The sequence below is a fragment of the Lonchura striata genome, chromosome 17 (genome assembly GCF_046129695.1).
Source record: "Lonchura striata isolate bLonStr1 chromosome 17, bLonStr1.mat, whole genome shotgun sequence".
In the NCBI taxonomy this organism is placed as follows: domain Eukaryota; kingdom Metazoa; phylum Chordata; class Aves; order Passeriformes; family Estrildidae; genus Lonchura; species Lonchura striata.
Genome location: NC_134619.1, coordinates 4989286 through 5007949, shown reverse-complemented (window position 1 = coordinate 5007949; position 18664 = coordinate 4989286). Strand labels below are relative to the sequence as shown.

General features: G+C 38.1%; 1 protein-coding gene across 3 annotated transcripts in view; it reads right to left on the bottom strand.

The window, feature by feature from the left end:
* Nucleotides 1-6: 6 nt before the first annotated feature.
* Nucleotides 7-18664, bottom strand: part of OSBPL2 (oxysterol binding protein like 2) — a 33876-nt gene continuing 15218 nt past the window's right edge. For 2 of the 3 annotated variants that reach the window (XM_021553603.3, XM_077786988.1), the window contains exons 4-15: nucleotides 15317-15464; nucleotides 14997-15072; nucleotides 13611-13745; nucleotides 12534-12631; nucleotides 11692-11874; nucleotides 9067-9174; nucleotides 8115-8204; nucleotides 7356-7476; nucleotides 5416-5544; nucleotides 4554-4677; nucleotides 3820-3910; nucleotides 7-2692 (exon numbers count right to left, since the gene is read on the bottom strand). In XM_021553603.3, coding sequence (XP_021409278.1) covers nucleotides 2590-2692; nucleotides 3820-3910; nucleotides 4554-4677; nucleotides 5416-5544; nucleotides 7356-7476; nucleotides 8115-8204; nucleotides 9067-9174; nucleotides 11692-11874; nucleotides 12534-12631; nucleotides 13611-13745; nucleotides 14997-15072; nucleotides 15317-15464 — 1406 coding nt within the window. In that variant the 3' untranslated portion in view covers nucleotides 7-2589. The remainder of the gene's footprint in view (nucleotides 2693-3819; nucleotides 3911-4553; nucleotides 4678-5415; nucleotides 5545-7355; nucleotides 7477-8114; nucleotides 8205-9066; nucleotides 9175-11691; nucleotides 11875-12533; nucleotides 12632-13610; nucleotides 13746-14996; nucleotides 15073-15316; nucleotides 15465-18664) is intronic. The other variant, XM_077786989.1, reaches the window with a different exon arrangement.

Genomic DNA, 18664 nt, shown 5'->3' with positions numbered 1-18664 from the left:
ACCATCCAGAGGCCCAAAGGGTATTTATTTATTAAGTATTTATTATAATTTCTTTCTAGCTGGTTTCTCTATGTATACTAACACAGTTATCTTATATACAGTGTTTAATCAAGTTATAAAAGTGACATTCTTTCAAAAGGTGCAAAGTTATTAATGTTTTGACACAAACTACTGAGGCGAGATCTGCATAGAAAATAAAAACTTTTGGACTTTGAGAGCATTAGGAATGCCAGGGCTGGCCAAGCAGAGCCATGTCGGCAGCACAGGGAAAGGGTTCTGAAAGTGTTACCAATGAAGAACAATAAATTAGAAGAATGGGTTTGGAACTAATCTGAAATTTTACTGAAAATTTCAGACTAAAGGAAAGGGAGACAGGGTGAAGATGTAGCTAAAGTGTTCTTACAATGGAAATGTTCCCAGTTTCTTTTGATATCCCATGAATATTCTATACTGAAGTTTGGATTAAACACATTGGTACAATTGTTTCATGCTTTCACATAATGACAAGGCTTTAGGTCTTTGAATTTAAATCCTGGCTTAGACAAAAGGGATGCTAACCTGTACACCTCCTCTTAGAAACAAAACACCTGTACAGTTTATTTCCATTCAGGCAATTTCAATTTATATGCATTGGTTTTAAAAACATCACTCCAGCATCGAACATACTATGTAGTTAAAGTGAGTTTTAAACTCCCATTGGTCTAATATGTGATTCATTTCAATCCTCACCTAAGAAAAAATTTCCTATGGCACATATAACAGGTCTGGAAAGGGCTCAACAGTGCTTGATGCTGTCGTTAAAGCTCAGGTTTTTATCAAAACTATTCTTATGCTGTTTCACATGGATCAGCAGTGTCTTTTCACATGTGTCTGTGCCCATACCAGGAACAAACACAACCCTACTGTGCCACTAAGTCCAGCTCAAGTTCTGAGGACTTCCATCAACACAAATTACAAATTTTGACAACAGAATCAAGTTGCCATGAACAAGATTCAGATTGTTCCCTTCCTTACTGCCTTGAAGTTTTACAGCTTCTCTTATTTTTCCAATGAAGACAACTAAATTTCCCCTAAATGTAATCCAATTGTTGTACACATGATTTGCTGGAAGAATTTCTATCAGTACATTAATTTTCTTTTTCTTTTTAATCCTCTGACAAACACTTCAAAAATCTGCTTTCTCAATAAAATCACAGATGTTCTGGACACAAATCAGACCAGTTCTTTCTTGAACTCTTCATGTTGCTGGCACGTAACACCAACAATTTCTAAATTACTGTAAACTTCACAGCAGCACAGCCACTCTCCATTTTTGCCTGGTTACTCAATTAAAAACTTTCATAAAAGAAGCAGCAACTTTAAGATTAGTTTTAATTACTGGACCTAATTTTTCAAGCCTCTCTCCACACCCTGGCCCCTGAAGTATACCACTTGAAAGAAAATGAATGCATCAGTTCAGTAATTGATTATTTCCAGTATTATATGGCTTAGATGGATATGGAAAAAAAAAAAAACAAACAAACGAAAAAAAACAAAAAAATCCCACTTTTTGACATCACGTGCTCACAGGAAACTTGTAATAGTTATAACTCTGCCAAAGCTTTAAATTGATTCTGCTTTTTTTACAACATACAAAACAGACATGACCTAATAATGAGAAACATGCAAACCAAAACTTCCCCAAAACGTGAACCTGCGTGGATACACACATGGAAGTGCTTCCAAAGGAAAGTTTAGTCTAGAAGCATACACAGTGCCAAAGCTGCCAAAGGTAGTGCAGAAGAGTTAAGCCTCCAAGTGGTAGCAAGCAATATATTGTACATTGGAACCACCTCGACATTCCTGCTATTGCTTCCAAAGCTTCTCCTATGTAGGAACAGCGTTTGACCTCAGGAAAAGCACATTTTGGGTGTGCCTTTCCCTTCTCCTAAAGTATGCTCTAAGGGATTTATCACAGGTATACAGTTTAATGCTCACAGTGTCCCAAAGTTGTGAAGACTCTGTTACAGACAACTACAGTGAGAGAGGCTCGGGCTGGGTTTTGTGTCCCAAGTCTCTCAGTTATGGAATTGTTGAGAGTGGGGCCAGGAGCTCCTGTCCCCAGGGAGTGCTACATACAGTATGGGGAGTGTGACAGGACTGGGTTTGATCCTGTTGGTACCACGTTGGCTTTTCATCCCTGCTCCGAGTGCCAAAAACTTCAGCTTCTTCTCTATTGTACTAAGTATCAAGGATATTATCTCTATTTTATTGAAGTTACGTAGTTTTCAAGGATGTTATGTGCTCTACAGATACAGCATATCCTCCTGCCAGAGAAACTAGGGGAGGAAATGGAGAACCAAAGGTTCCTCTGCAAATTAGTGAAAACTTGATGATTTCAGGTGCAGCTTTACGGAATGAGCGCAGTATTTAAATATTTGGCAATCCAACATTAGTGAGAATTAAATCATTGATTGTTGACTGATAGAATTTCTGTTAAAATTTACTTTGTAAAGCTGGGTTTTGCTATCAACAAAACCAGAGTAACTGGCTTGGAATGAAATCTAGTAACTAGATGTCCGGATGAGATGAGCAATTGCTTCTGGAATTTCAGTATATGTCTGGACAGTCTGAGAAATTTCTATCAAAATAGCCACCTGAGTACAGCCAATCTGGAGTCCCAGTGTATGGGTTAGTGCCTTGATGAAACCATCTGTAAAACAAAAAAAGGAGAGAAACAATAAAAGGAAAAAAGCAAACAGAATGAATACTTATTAACAGGGGAAAAAAAACAGTGTTGCTTCTTTCACAAAAACAATCTAAAAATACACTGGTATGTCTTATAAAAAAATTCTTAGGAAATATTCTGAACATGAAAATCATTGAACTTCCTACACAATTATCATCACCTTGTAGAACACCTTTTATAAAGTCAAGGAGTATGAAATGGATTTTTAAATTGCTGTCCTATTCCAAGTAAAAATAACATTAACACTCTAAATTATATATATTAATTTTTACTTTAAAAGAATGCCAAATCTGTTACACAATCATTTTTGGAAATTTCTCCCAAGGGGAAACAGTTTCTGTTCTATGGAGCTGTGCCCTGCACAGATCAACAGCTGCTCACTTGTAAACCACATTAACCAAAACCAATTTTATATTCTCTGGAAGAAGAATATAAGAAGAAGAAGGCTTTGGGAAAGAATGCCTTCTCTTTTGAATTTCATAAAATCATGGAGCATCCCAAAGTTCTTGCCTTTGAAGGAAGCATCTGCAGCAACTGGCCATGAAAACACACTTGACTGCACAGCATTGGCAGCTGTGAAAAGCACCCTGTGGGAGCAGCAGCCAAATCACACATCACTCCCTGATGCACTCTGTGACTCAGAATTCACTAGAAAAAGCAGTTTCTGAAGTATCCAAGCCAAGAAATCCAAAGAGTGTGAAAATAAAAGGCCCTAGAGGACCACAATGTCTTGCTCAACTACTAAAAGTTGGACAGGAATTGGTTAAAGGAGGGATGACACTTAACATTTTAACATTCATTTTAACAAAAACATGACTTCTGTAGGTTTAAAAAAAAACATCCAGCATTACCACAGTAGTTACTTATGACAGGTTTCAGCATTTATTGTTGGATATTTTTTCCAGGACAGACTTAGCAGTAATTTTGGCTTCCAGCTACATATTTAATTATTGACCCAGCAGTGCTTTAAATGACACCACAAATTGTGCTGTCATGGAAGCAATCAGACACGTGCTGTCCTGAACAAAACCCATCCAAGCAGTACCCAACTATTCCAAGCTTAAACAAATTCCTCCTTCCTTGCCCCTTACCGTGTGTGCCACTCCACCTCGTCTTTCGCACGCTCCTTGCGAGCAGCTCTTTGTTTCTCTTCTAGTCTCTCCTTCTCTTTGCTTGCCACATCTAGACAATGTTTCAAGATAAATTGGTAATTTAGCAAAAAAGAAACAAAAATGCAGAAAACATAGAAATTAAATAGAATTCATTTAAGCAAGATAAAGCATTTGCTGTACACAGTCTCTAGCAACAAAAACCTAAAACTCATTTCAGAGAAGTTGCTGCTACAAACGCAGAGCTGAAACTGAAATGTTGGTGTTTTATCTCTCAGAAACACCACACTGAGACAGCAGGGAAGAACTTGGATTAGGCATATCAGAGAGAGTGATTTTTTTCACTATTTGGCCATGTGTTTCCTCTTACAGACACCAGGGCAGCAGAGCATGTCTGCTCACCACATCTCTCCAGACAAACTCCAGAGTAAGTGGAGCACATCTGCAGCTCCTCCCAAGCTAACATACATGCAAACACATCACAACACAGGACAGCAGCTCTGGGATCCACCTGAGATGCATCTGCTCTGCCAGATTCTTCTGGGAAAAAACAGGCATCATACACTGTTCAAAAGCATGTTCAGTGCACAGGATAAAAAAGAGTTAAGGCTGCTCTGGGAATGAGAAACTGAAGGCTGTCTCATGCATCGACCTCCCTTCAGCCAGCCCTCCCAAAACTTATTCCTGTGCAAGTATTTCCTGCAGCAAACACATACCCATGTTCCCGTTCTCCATGTTCCTGATATCCGGACGTAGCCGGCAGTCCGTGGGAGCCAGTATCGCCTCCATGCCCTTCTCCAGCTCATTGAGGCTCACAGCAAAACTGGTGAAATTGTACATCTGAAAAGCAAATTGAAGAGAACACACAAGTTATTCCAGCAAAGCAGTGCTGGGTCCCTTACAATGAATGGATACAACAAAACTTACAAGAGAAACTGCTGAGTCAAATCCCTACTGGCTGCCCTGAAGGCAAGCTTAGGTTCATACAACACCAGCTGGAATTTTTGTTGGAGGGGAGGAACAAGAAAGGGCAGATGGGGATAGAAATCACAGCTTTCATTTTTTTAAGCAGCCTTTGCTTGTGAGGATTAAGACAGATTTCCTATGATATTGATATTTAACATCATGATTTTTAGAAAAAAGCAACACAAAACAAAAGCACCCACACCTAAAAGACCAAAAAGTCTTGTTGAAACTATGGAAATTAATATCCTGCTGTCCAGTTACTGCACCCTGTGGCAGCTTGTCCTGGAACAGCAGGGCCAGCAGAAGGGAATGTGTATCCATATTTCAGCCACTGTCAGTGCAAAGATCTCCCAGACAGCTTAACCTAAGTCCCCAGATTCCCAGCTGCACTCGGAGCATGCATTCCCTGTGCCAGCTCAGGCACAGCAGGGCTGCTTTCAGCACAGGACTGAAGCACAGATTGCTGGAGCATAATTTGAGTGCAGCAAGAACTGCCAGAGCCTGGTCCTGTGCCAAGGAGTGACACTGCAACAAGGTTCCCTGGACCATTACTCATGTTCCCCTGGATAATTCACCAGCAAGAGCAAAGCATGGGCAGATTAAAACAGTTACCTGTGATGAGTTTGGTGGCCTACAGTTTATTCTCCAAAGCAATTTACTGCCTGGTATGAACTGCACTGTGTCTTGAACTTCTGGCATATCATCAGCCTCATCATTTTCAGATTTAATATCTTCCTCACTCTGAAACAGAGATAACATTTGGCAGAGGAACAAGGGAACATTGGATGGTTTCATCTCGGATTCTGCAGTGACTGTTGAAGAATCTGTTCGTATTTGAGATACTGAACACTCCTGTACTTCTTCCTGTTTGCTTTTCCTCACTCTGTATACAGTCCCTCTCATTTTTATGTGTTGCTCCTGATATCCCTGAATAGTCTCCCAACACTTAATAAAACTTGAATATCTGTTTATAAAAAAATCAGTAATAGTAATAATAGTAAATGAATGTCTTTCAGAAGTGTTTTCTCCAGCTTCCTTTCTATCCTATGCCACAGCTTAATTTCATCTCACATGACCATTATTTCTACAGGTGCAAATGAGCCAAGGCTGAAATTTAAACCAGTTCCCAAGTTAGTTCTTAAGTCACAAATAGGGCACACCTGTTTTTGGATATTGCTTCACCATTTGCAAAACATTTGGATGTGTGGTTAAAAAAAACCAGGCCCTTGTTTCAGTTTGCTCCAGACTCAAATCACAATTATCACTGCCAGTTTTCTCACTGTGAAGACTGTGTCCTTAAGTTTATGAATACGGTGACTTTCCTTCAAAGTTCCTTTGTTACCAGCTGCACATGTCAAACTCCAGTGGTTCAGAAGGCTGCTCTAAGAACCTGAGATAATCTGACTGCTGCAGGACACAGACAGCAGCATTGCAGAATTTCAGAGGATTTCACCATGAGAACCCATTTAAAAACACAACAACCAGAAGGGAAGTTTAGGCAATAACATCCTGAAGTGACAGTAACAGTTTTCCTCACTTCCATCCCCTTTATGTTTTCTTTCTGCCCTCTTTGACATGGCTCATTTGTTTCAATCAAAAATACCCTACTAGGTTAAACACAGCCTGTTTTATACACTAGAAAACAGCTCCATATGGTTAAGAGTCTAATTTCAATAATTTGGTTTCAGTATTCATTATTTAAAAAGACAGTTCTAGGCTACTTTCCATGTCAACATCTGGTTTACTGTTAGACAGTTCCCCATCTAAAAATAGTATCAACAGGAAGGAAGGAAATAAAGAGTTGATTTTCTTAATATGAACAGAACCTTATTATTTTTTTTTTTTAAAAGTCAAAATATAAGCCTGTACCATGATGGAATCCAGAGCCAAAAGCAAGGCCTGTCATTACTCTAGATTCTTCTGATGCGAATTCTTTTCTAGTTAGAGCCTCTTAACATCAAAAGTGATTAGCTTCTGTTCAACTTTTCATTGTCAGTGAGTAACTGTTGATGTAAGGAAACCCAAAGTTCTCTGCTGCACCATACAGTATTTCCCGTTTTCCACATGACACTGAGGTGTTGGTAGCAGCTTACCTGACACTGCTTACATGCAAAGTAAAAACCCTGTATGTTTCCAGACCTCTTTTTTGTAAAGACTTTCTACATCCTAACTTCTGAAAATCTGCATCACCAAAAAGCATATCTGATTTAAACAAAGTTGTTATTGTTTTTACTGCTGAAATCCTACTATTTTTACTGCTCGAGTTGGCAGTAGAGCCACTTTCCTCATTCAAGGACTGGACAACATCAGCTTGGGAGTTGATATTTGATGATTTCTCTTTGCCCAGTCTCCAGCAGACACCATTCTTACGAGCTCCCTTCCATGCCAGCAGCTCACACTACAGCCTGCAGAGCTCAAAGTGCCAAGTACCTTCTCACTGCCCTGTCCAATCCCTACCAAATGACAGCCTTTGTCCTTCATTCACCTAAAAAATTTTGATTTCATTTCTGACATTTAAGAATCTTTTCTCCTTAAAGAATCCTTCACCTTACCGACTTCTTCTTCGGCTCACCACCTCTCTTCTCACTCTTTTTGTAGGTCTCATACGTGGTGGGATCAGTGCACCACAAACATTCTGTCCACTTGCCATAGATCACACACAGCTTCTTCCTGCTGCAGAGAAAGCAAAGGACACTGAGCTCTTCCTTCTGACTGAGCCCACTAAGCCAAGCCTTGCAGATTCTAATCTACATTAAATACTCAGCTTCCTACGTCGCTGCATTTTATGTTTCTATTTGTAGATTTCACAGAATCACAGAACGGGTGATTCTTAGAAAACACAGATGTTTGATAGGCAAAGAAAAGGTTTCAACTCATTCCAGCTCTCCAGAACAGATCCTCATCACAGTCACATGCTTCTGCCCCTGTTAAATGAATGTGGGTACATCAAAGCCAATTATAATACAGAGACTCGGAGTCACAAAACAGGTCTGGGTTAATTAAAAACTTTTAGCAACCACATTCTCATTATTTAAAAATGAAGACTGGAATTACGACTGTACAATAGTAAATCAGTTGCAGCTACTCTGCATTTTCCCTTCATTTCCAAATCCTGGCCTGGAGAGTTTTTCTAATAATGCTTAAAAATTATCATCCTGGAATCAGGGGGTTTAATACTGACACAGAGAACAAAAATGGGTTACCAACTATATTGCAAGCAACTTGAAAGTCATATCACTGTGGTCACTATGCCAGCAAAATAAATGCCTCAGTATTAAAAACAGAAAGACCAAAAGGCTTTTCTCACTTACTGCTTGTCCTGGATGTATCCCTCTACTCTGTGAAGCTCTTTCCCAAACAGTCCACATGGTTTAAAATTAAGAACACATTTATCTCCGGTACTGTGGAGGAAATAAGTACATGCTTAGAGAAGCAAGCCCCTGAATACATCAGAAAACTTATTTTACCTTATTTAGCTTTTTTAATATAGTTACAGTTAGCTAGTGGTTTTATATATATATATATATATATATAATTTTGATTTAACTATGGTTTATTATCTCACCAGAACATTAAAAATGGCACGCAAATTTTAAAATTCCACAAAACTAACAAATTTTGTGCAAGTACAAAAGACAGGATTACAGATTTGATGCTGTGAGAAGTATCAAACAGCAGCTTGTTGGGTTTAAGCTCTCATTTACTGACAAAGCAATGTGTGCAGAAGTAATGCTTCTCACAAAATTCTTTCCCTCATTATGTAGAAGGTTATTTTATTTTATGCAAGTAAAAAGCTTTGATTTTGGCAAAGGCAGTTGGCAGAGCAGTTGATGCTCTCTAAGTTCACATTTCCCAACTCTGCAGTCATTTTTCTGTGCTGTGCCCTTAATTTAAGACATTGTCCATTATCTAAACTAAAAAAAAAAAAAAAATCACCATCAACACCGTGGAGATCCAATCTGACAATTATCCCATTTAATAGTTCTGGAGTTAAATTTAATTTTTGCTCTCTGGCAATGGTGCTCAGTTTGGATGAGTAACTCACAAATGTAAAACCTTTGCTCTCCATAGGCCATTTGTCTTTGTGCCTTTTCATTAATAATATTATGACAGTAATCCCAGGTTTAGGGAGAGTTTGCATTTGTTAAGAAAAGAAAAAAAACAACCTCACAAAAAGACAAAAAAAAAACCCACAACACTTTGGAGCTACAAAGCAAAGCCTCCCGTGTGTCTGACAAAAATCAAGATCATGATCAACATTACCTGTGATTTACAATTTCTACCACTCCATACTGTTCTAACCACAGTTTACCAATAATTACATTATGTACACAACAGGTTGGATTTGTCCATGTGTAAGCTTCATTGTGCCTGTCAAAGAAATAGAGAAAGAAATTATTTTCTTGAGCTTAAGATGGAAGCCTGTTTTCAATTCTGTTCATGGCAAGGCAAAATATTTAGCACTCCTCTGAACAGCCAGCACTCAGTTTCAAAACAGAAGAGAAACAGACTTTTCTTTACAAGCCAACAATGTGTTGTATCCAAGCATTAGTGCAAGTTAATGAAGTGATATTGCTCTTATTCTTCTCCTTTCTTACATGAGTTTTATAGTGGCTGTGCTTTGAACTACAAATTTCAGCCCAACATAAAGAACAGTCCAGGAATTAATCTTTTTCATTATCATTTTTGAAGTTTTAAGTGATAAAACATAGTATTTGCAGAAGAACCAGACTAACAAACTAATGCCTAACAGTGTCTTCTATTCAACTGCTGCAGCAGCAGTATATTGTTTGTGGTTTCCACAAACATAACACAAGTTTTCTCATCAGTATTTAAGGCCAGTCCCAGTGCCACTGAAGGTAATTTTTGGGGAGTGTGAGTGGTTTTTGCTTCTTTTTATTTGGTTGTTTAACACCACTGGGACACAACAGCACTACTGCAAGCTCCACAAATGTGACATTTTAAAATTCAGTTCACAATTCAATTCCATCCTTTCCCCAAAGATTTACTGAGAAGAAAGAAAAATCCTAGAATTGATTTTCCACTTGGTTTTATCTTTGGTTTATTGTTTTGTGAAAAGCTTTAAAGGTAAGTTTACAACTTCTAAATCCTTAAAAGACATTATTCCATAAATGATCAAAAAGTTAAACAACAGAATTCCTATTGTCACCAGCAGTCAAAGCCATCTATTCACACTCATCTTTCCATGCTGGTAAGGGAAATCCTGAAGTCACCTGGTAGGCAATCAATCCATCCTAGAAAAGTTTGTAAACTCAGTTTTAACAGAAAATACAGAAAAAGCAGTGTCCTCTGTAAAAAGTGCCTTGTACTTCTACATCCAGTGAATATAGAGAGAACACTCCCATGGAATGTTTCCAACCCACCTGTCATTTTCCAGTACAGAGAAATAACAGATCATTGAAGTCTCACTATTTCCCACAGCTCCTTTTCTTCAAGGAGTCTTTAGAACAATGACCACCCTTCAGCTGGGGGAAAGAATACCAGAATCCCTCAAATTCATCCCCCAGCCTTTAAACATAGTTTTATTCCTGAACTATTCTGACACCACAAGCTTTACAGCATAAACCAAAACACAACACAAGCCACTTATGGTCAGGGCTGATGAATTGAAGCACTTTTTGTGCTGGAGAAGTGATAAAAAAGTGTCTTCTAACGCTCTGAAAAATAGTCATGGTAAACATAAAGGCACAATTTAATACTGACTCACAGCTTTGCTTCCCAAACAGTTCCTTGTTCACTTAGGCTTTGAGCAGTTCTCAGACTCCTCAAAGCAACAGAATGGTCTGAATCACAACACTGAGAGGCTCAAAATTTCAACTCCTGCTGCTAACTTGAAGTAATTACTTCAAATAAATGCTTTAACTGTTTGTATTCAAATTTAAATCTCAGCCTTGATTAGGCTCAGCAAGAATTCTAATAGTCCTCTAAAGAAAGGCTCTCAAGGAACAAATATTATTTTGGTAACACCTACATTCTGTACTAACATTCACAGTTCCTTCTATATTCAGAAGAAATTTTCTTTATTTTCATCATCGTTTATCTCCAAGACCAATTCATACTTCAATGAACTTTGGAATATTAGATGCCAACAGCTGAAAAATTAAACTGCTTCCAAAAGAAAGTACAGGAAAAGTCAATGCCTACTGCGTGAGGCAAGTTGTTTTTTTATTAAAACCAAATGTTTAGAACTTTCTTAAGTCAACATTTCAAAAGCACCTCAGAGTTAGGCCTAAGAAAGGCTTTTATAAAAGCACCAAATGCAGAATGCTTTATTTGCAACTGTTCTAGTTCTAGTGCATCCTCATGTCCCACTTGGGAAAGCTCCAGAGTCTTTGTGCCACCAGGACACAAAACAACTCATGGGATGTCACATAATTCATGAGAGACAAGCCTGGGAGCAATCTGGAGAGGCATTCTTGATTTTAGTAGGAAGCTGATCCTTCTCTGTGAGTGGCAATCCTGACAAGTTTCTCCTGTTCCCTTACCACACACAACAGTTATTGTGAGATGCAGCTTTTTCCACACAAACCACCCAAACCAACAGCAATACTGAACATTGAGATGAGTGTGAACAGCCCAGTAAGAGACTTTTATCTCTATATTTAAATTTAACATGCCTTCACAGAACTAGCTTTCAGTAGAACCAAAATGTAAAGAAATGCTAATTTTCATGATGGAAAAACTGGGTCAAATTGCTACAGCTATGGAACCATAACACAAAAAAATCCAGCTCTGAAATTAAGCAGTGAAAATTAACTTGTAAATCAATTCTTACAACTTCTTCAGTAAGCAGCTTTGAGGTAATCACCTCTGAAAAGCCAACAGGGTTATTACAAAAAGTAAAAGTTATTTACTTCTCATACTCACTTCAGAAGCTCCAAAGTAATTGTTCCTCGAGGCTCTGCTTCTATACTCTTTCCCCAGAATTTTAGTTTGGGATAGATTGATCCATGAAATATGAAGTCCTTATTGAGGCCTTCAGAATAAAATGCACTAATAGGTGGGTGGTGGCTGACTTGTTCAGATATAAACCTAAATCCTAAGTCCTCCCTGGCAACAACAACAAAAAAGCATTAAACAGTAAGCAAATTTTTAATATTGCAAGAGAAATGAGTTGATACTTAAAGGAAAAAGTGAAGTATTTTCAGATTAAACTGAAGGTTAGACTTTTCCTTTTCTAGTTCTGTGACACATTTACAATAAATGAAAGGATTTCTACTCTGAACACTTTCTTTTTATACCCCCAAACCAGATTCCTACCCAGAAAGGCATCTGAAGTTTCACTGAAATAACTCATGAAAATACAGAAACCCTTTGGGCAACATGAAAAGGTCTGACTGAGAATTCTTTACTGCAGACATATCTCCTATTTATTTGAGTAAGCTCAAAGTCCTTCAGACTAATTTCTCTATCTGACATGATCAACAAAACAGTATTTAAATTAATTAATAGTGTCTGCTCAGGAAGCATGTTTGGTAGAAGTACATGAAGCAATTTTTCTCTAAATAATTCAAAGAATATTCTGCCTAAACTTAGAAATAAAATTATTAACTTTTATAACAACTTCTCAGAAAGTCTGAGATAGTTTGAGGAAAAGACTTTTAGCTATACTCAGAAATCTACTTTAGTGGTATTTTACTACAACCACCAGTGTGAGAGTAACTCAAGAACACAAACAGCCCCAGCTCCCAGTATAAAGTAATTACTACCTGGTTAATTCATAGGTTTCTCCTAACAGTGGGTTAAATGGTTTGCCAGTTCTCTCCCACTGAGAAGCTACAGCAGAAACTGCAAAAGCAGCTACAGCCTGTAAGCAAATTAAGAACACATTGTTATGAGAACAGTGCATTAAAACTCTAAGTTTATTGTACTTTATTTGTTGCACATTACAGTATTTATTATTCCAAAAAGGAGTTGCTTCGTATTTTTTAAGCCATAGAATAAATGACAAAGAAGTGGGGAAATATAAGCACTTAAGAATCTCATTTTCTACAGGAATTATTGTCAGTGGTAAATTCTGCCAGATTACACTACCTCATCTACTTCTAGAAGATCAGCCTGATTTTTTAAATTTAGTTTTGCCCCAACTTTGACTGCCCCCTCAGTCATTAAGAACAGAGCCTCACTTTCCTAGGCCAGGTAAGAACTATTTCTGTCACCAGGCCAGCAGGTTCAGGTGACACTGAGGAGCTCCTGCAGGCTGGGAAATGGAGGGATGGACCACACAGACACAGGAGCCACGACAAACCCTCCACTGCACTCCAGTAAAACCAGAGCTGTGAGCAGCACCAGCATCACCTGATGCACACAAGTGTCACATACTCACTGCCTTGGTGTCAGACCAGCCAGGTGCTGTATCCTACTCCCAGTAACCACCAGTTTTGGAAAAGAAAATCGTGGTAACTTTGTCTCTGTCATGACAATTTTTTATCCAGGAACTTCAAAATCATGAGACCACTCAACAAACCAATTTAGAATCACATAAAGCCAAGATTTCATCCTCACATAAAGCCACAAAAAAGTCACAGTTAAATAAATTAGTTGAGATCCTTGGGCATGGTCAGCTGTAGCACTTTCCTTTTAAACTCTGTGCATGCATGAAGTGTCAAAGTGTCACAAATATTTGATACAACCACTATGAAAGAAGAAACTCATTTAGACAGACAAACTGGGCATTCTCACTGTAGCCTCTGAGAAAGAGATACACTCAAGTGAGAAACTGTCTTAAAATCAAAGACTGGGAGAAAAAACTTGTGAATTACACAGAAGGTGGTGGGGATTCTTACCTGCATTCTTTCCAGGGGATCTGCATGACTACAAGCCTTATTGATGAGGTATATATGCTCCATATATTCTGTTATCCTTTGAAGGAAACTCAAGGGCTCGTTGAAGACAATGGGCATTGTAATCTTGGACAGCTCCTACATAACCAAAGGGCAGGTTGATTTCTTAGACACAACACTAAGTAAACAACTGGCAACAACAAGAATTTTGAAAAAATTATGTGGATAAGTTTATTTATGGTATTCCTCAAAGGATATTTGTTTGGCAAGACCTCCAAGTGCTACAGCTGAAAGCGGCTGGAAGCACTGCAGAACCCTACTTGCAATCTGAAATAACAACTTAAAACATTGGTCCAGCTAACCCAATAAATCCACAGAGGATGTTACCTTCTCTGCTGTGCTCTGTGTAAAGCAGAAGAGGTTAAAATTTCCCTAGGAAGCAGCAATAATGTGCCAACCAGCTCTGTGCTGATACTGAAGTGCCACACACTCCTTGGAAAACCTCACATGCTTATTTGCATAAAATCTATCTATTTCACTGCAGCAACCACAAATTATTTTTTGAAAGGAACATTTACATAAAGAATAGCACTTGAATTGCTCTAACAGATTCTAGTGGTTTATTTAAGCAGCCTGTTATTTGTGTCAGACCATTTCTAGTTTCCCATGTGGATAAAGACAGATACTAAGTTCACACAAAGATTTCCAAGTCCCCAGGTCTTTTACTACACCAAAGCAAATTTGGCTGTTTAATTACAAAGTTACACTCATGACTGAGCACTGAAACACTTATGTAAGTGCTTAAAAGTTAGCAAACAGCAGAATGCCACCAGATGAAGTTAATGCAACATTTTCCTCACTTTGGCACAGGCAAAGAAAGAAAAATGTTAACCTTAACTAACTTCAACTGATTTGGTCCAAGCAAAAGTTTGAGTTAGGTTACTCATCCCACAAAAGGAATTTTGAGAGAACAACTGTATCTCCTACATGACATGAATTAATAAAATTAAGTCCTAAATCATCTTTTGCTAAGTAAAGAATAATAAAAAAAGCAGGTAAGAGAGCATTGTATCAAACATATTTGATTATATTTTAATGGGTTTGGTCTAGTTCTGAAAGGACAGCTTCAGAAATGCCAATCCACATGGTCTAACACCTAAAGAAGATATGGAAATAGTACTGTTAATAAGTAAATGTTGAGATTTGGGAGCCGCAGTTTAAAATTGTTTCCTAGCAAAAAAAAACAAAAACAAAAATAAAACAAAAAAAAAAAAAAAAGAAAAAAGGAAAACGCACCAGGTGTTATTCTGTGTTTTGATGTTTAAGCAATAAAATTAATCAGTTGACATTAAGAGACCTGACACAAATGCTTCATTCAAGCTAACTTACCAGTCCAATGCATTTTTTCAATATGCTCCACACACTAAAATCACTTCTAGAAAACATTGGCGCAGGTAATGATGTCCTGTAATGGAAAAAAAAAATCCAACTGTCATTATCAGCCCCTAAAACAACAAGCCATTTTCTTTTCTATTGAAGCATCTTATAAAGGAAGCAAAGCATCACCCCAGACCTGGCACAGGAAGCAGACACATGAAATACTTTCCAATCCCAGAGAATTACCCTCTCCCATGAGAACAGCAATGCCCCAAAAGGTGTGAGGCAGCACATGCTCCACTCCCATCTCCTCTGCAGCTCTGTGCTTTTACCTGTGTCTCTTAATCCCATTTTCTTGTATCTCTGCTTCTCCATTATGCTTTCCATTCCTATTGCTTTGGTGTGGATCCAGATCAAGCATTTCTGGACCTTTATGATTTGCTTCTGAAAAGTCTCCTGAAGAATTGTCAGAATCAAAGCCTGCATAAAAACCAAAAGGCAACATTTTCTTAGGAGCCTTACCATGCCACAGAGTGCCACTCACATTTTGCAAGTCTCACACCTCAAGTACACTTGGACTAGGTTAGTTCATTTTAAAGAGTATCAGAGTGAAAACCCTTATTAAGTGGCCTAATTTCCAGGAATATTATGAGCCAACTATTGCATTAGAACCAAGAATTATCATTTTTCACACTGCTGAATATAACACTAATTTAGAATCTTAAAAGTTCTTGAGTAGCTCCTAATCAGATTAGCTGCATTTTCTCTTTTCCAGAGCTGCAGTATAATTACAATAATTTGTTTCAGTTATGTAGCTTTCCTCAAAGACCTCAAATAAATTAAACTTACACTGCTAATAGACAAGGAAAAAAAGGGGAAAAAAGAAAAAACAGCTATTTCACGATGCAGGGGCAAACACCCAGACAAGTGAAACCACAGAAATGGTATTGAACTTCTTTTTGCCACCCATATGTGCAAACCATCTAACACTCCCCTAATGGCTGCAGCAGGAGCTTGTGGACACCAGGATGAACCATTCCTTGAGCTCTGCAAGTGACCCAGAGCCTGACCTGCAGGAGGTGGCTGCACTTCCCATCTCCCAAATCCATCCCCTTGGTCCAGAGCTACTGGAAATACCATTGTAACCAAACCCCAGCCTGCAGCAACCTGCTTGGACCAGCTTTAATCCCAAAAATGTTAAACCAGCAGGAATCTGTAGAACACAAACCTGTGTTATCAAGCAGCCCTAAGTAAAAGTTGGACTAAACCAACATACCAAGATTCCAGTCTAATGATTTTTAGTCATATAAACTACACATATAGTAATATAAATAATGAGAATTTTTGCATATGGCTTTGAATAAGAAGATTTTAAAAGCATTCTATGCACCTCTACACATGCCCTTGGTCCTAAATCAACAGCAAGAGGCCTCCCCTCAGTGCTGCTGGAACAAACCACTTGTAAACCACAGCAGCATCACCACAGAGCACCCTTAAATGAGCAGTTAATGCAATCCTTCACAACTGCCACGGACTACAGCACAAAATCAATCAGTGTAATAAAGGAACATTTTTGCTGAAATTAATTCTAATGTAATTTAGTCCTTTCTGAGTCCAAAGGGGTCAATTCTTCCTCAAGAAATACTTTAGTTTCCAGCTTCCAATTCAAGAGTCAAAAAGCAACAGTAAACGTGGGTATTTGCTGGCATACAATTTTTGCCATGGTTTTTATGGAATATACAGCATAATTTTTGCATTTCTTTCATTCCAGCTGTCACAACCTGGGCAGTCCCTTGTCTCTGTACTGAGCTCCCATCACACTCAGCTATGTCCCAGAGTCAGCTGTGGGTACAGAAAGATTCTGAAATATAACAAATCCTATAAACTCTCTAATGAAGTACAGAAATCAGTCATGACAAAGATTATTTCATTTTAAATAGACTAAAATGCTGTGATCTTCTGACATTCACTTTTTTACAAAGTAGTACTTCAACTTTATTTTAACCTCTCCAATGGCTGCTTTTGCTGCATTAGAGCAATTCATGCAGAGTTTTGCTGCATTAGAGCAATTCATGCAGAGCACACATTCCAGAAACAAAAAGCTGCACATTTCTCAGGGACCAAGACCATGGCAATAACATTCAGAACTGCACCAGGAAGTCCCAGGGATATGATCTTGTTTGGTAAACAGGTGTAATGGGTGATGTCATGTCTTGCCCTGTCTCCTACGTTTTGATGTCACAAGAATGCAATTACACAGCAATAACCACACCTTGGCACTCTTAGTACTCAACTGGAAAGCATGACAGTCACATATACATTCAGTTAATTAAAATGAGGACTACCCTGAAACACCTGTCTTAAAAAAACCTTCAGTCAACTCATAACAAAATATTTCTGATTTTAAAATAGTATTTTTAACCATATATTAACTTTTTCGGAACCTGTTACAGTACAAGCAGCAAAATAACTTATTAGCTCAACTATAAGCTTGAAAAAAAAATCTTTTTGGTACAATACCCTCACCCAAAAAACTGATCAAGCTCACACAACACAAGGAACAGCATCACTTCAATGAGAATAACACATCTAAATGTAAAAGTAAAGCTTCACAACAGGAATTGTCCACTGGCTTATAGGGAATAGTTCTGAAAAATGTTACTGTAATTTCAGTCTTTACATTGTACCTGAAACCCTGCAAATCCTAACAAATGATAATTGTGTTATCCACATTAGTGTTTGTTTCCTATGATTCAGAGTTGTTGTCCTGTTCCTGTAAAGCACAAGAGGAATTTAGATTCAAAAATATATATATTATTTATTGACAACAGTAGGTCATTGGTAACTAAATAAATACCAACTCAAATGAGTGTCTTTGCAGACAAACAACAAAAATTAAATCCCTGCTCCAGAAAAGGAAGTACATCAGAAGGGCAAGTCAGCTTTTATTAGACTGCACATCCACCTAATTACTTAAAAAAAAATCACCAAACCAAAACCACTATGGTACATAGCCAGATAATCACAGACTTTCAACTGCACTTTCCACCTTAGCATCACATGGCTTATCCTCTACAAGCCCATTGAGAAGCTTAGGAAGATGCTTCTCAATGAAGTTCTAGGTCTTATACCCAGACACTGTTTTATGGAGAGGAAGTAGATCTGAAAGAAAAATAGAGTACAGAAATGATTTGTTGTAGTTTAAGTAAGTTCCTAAAAGAGCCTTACACCAGCTGCCAATAAAGCTTTGAACTTAAGAAACCAAGGAGGTTACTTACTGAAAAGCCACTGGGAGTGAGAATAAAAATGGAGATTTAAAAGAAGGATGGGAACCAGAGACAGAAATAAAATGTCAACAATTAGCTTAATCAGAAATTCCACTTACGTGTGTTAAGAGTGAAACAAAAGCTTTTAAGAAGTCTTAAACTTTCAAAGTAAAATACTTAAGTTGGGTGCCAGCAAAAATCTATTTCAAGAGCTTAAAGAAAAGTGACTTGCCAGTAACTTTAGTTTTCTTAGCCTTCCTCTTCCACATCCTGCAAATGAAGCAAGTGCACTCAGAGTGTGCTGCCCATGAGCCAAGGCAGCAGAGGCCCTGCTTGAGTCATGGCCAGGGACATGAGCCCTCCCCTTGGACAGTCAGCAACTTCCCTGAGTAATCATTAATTGTCAGCCAAGGC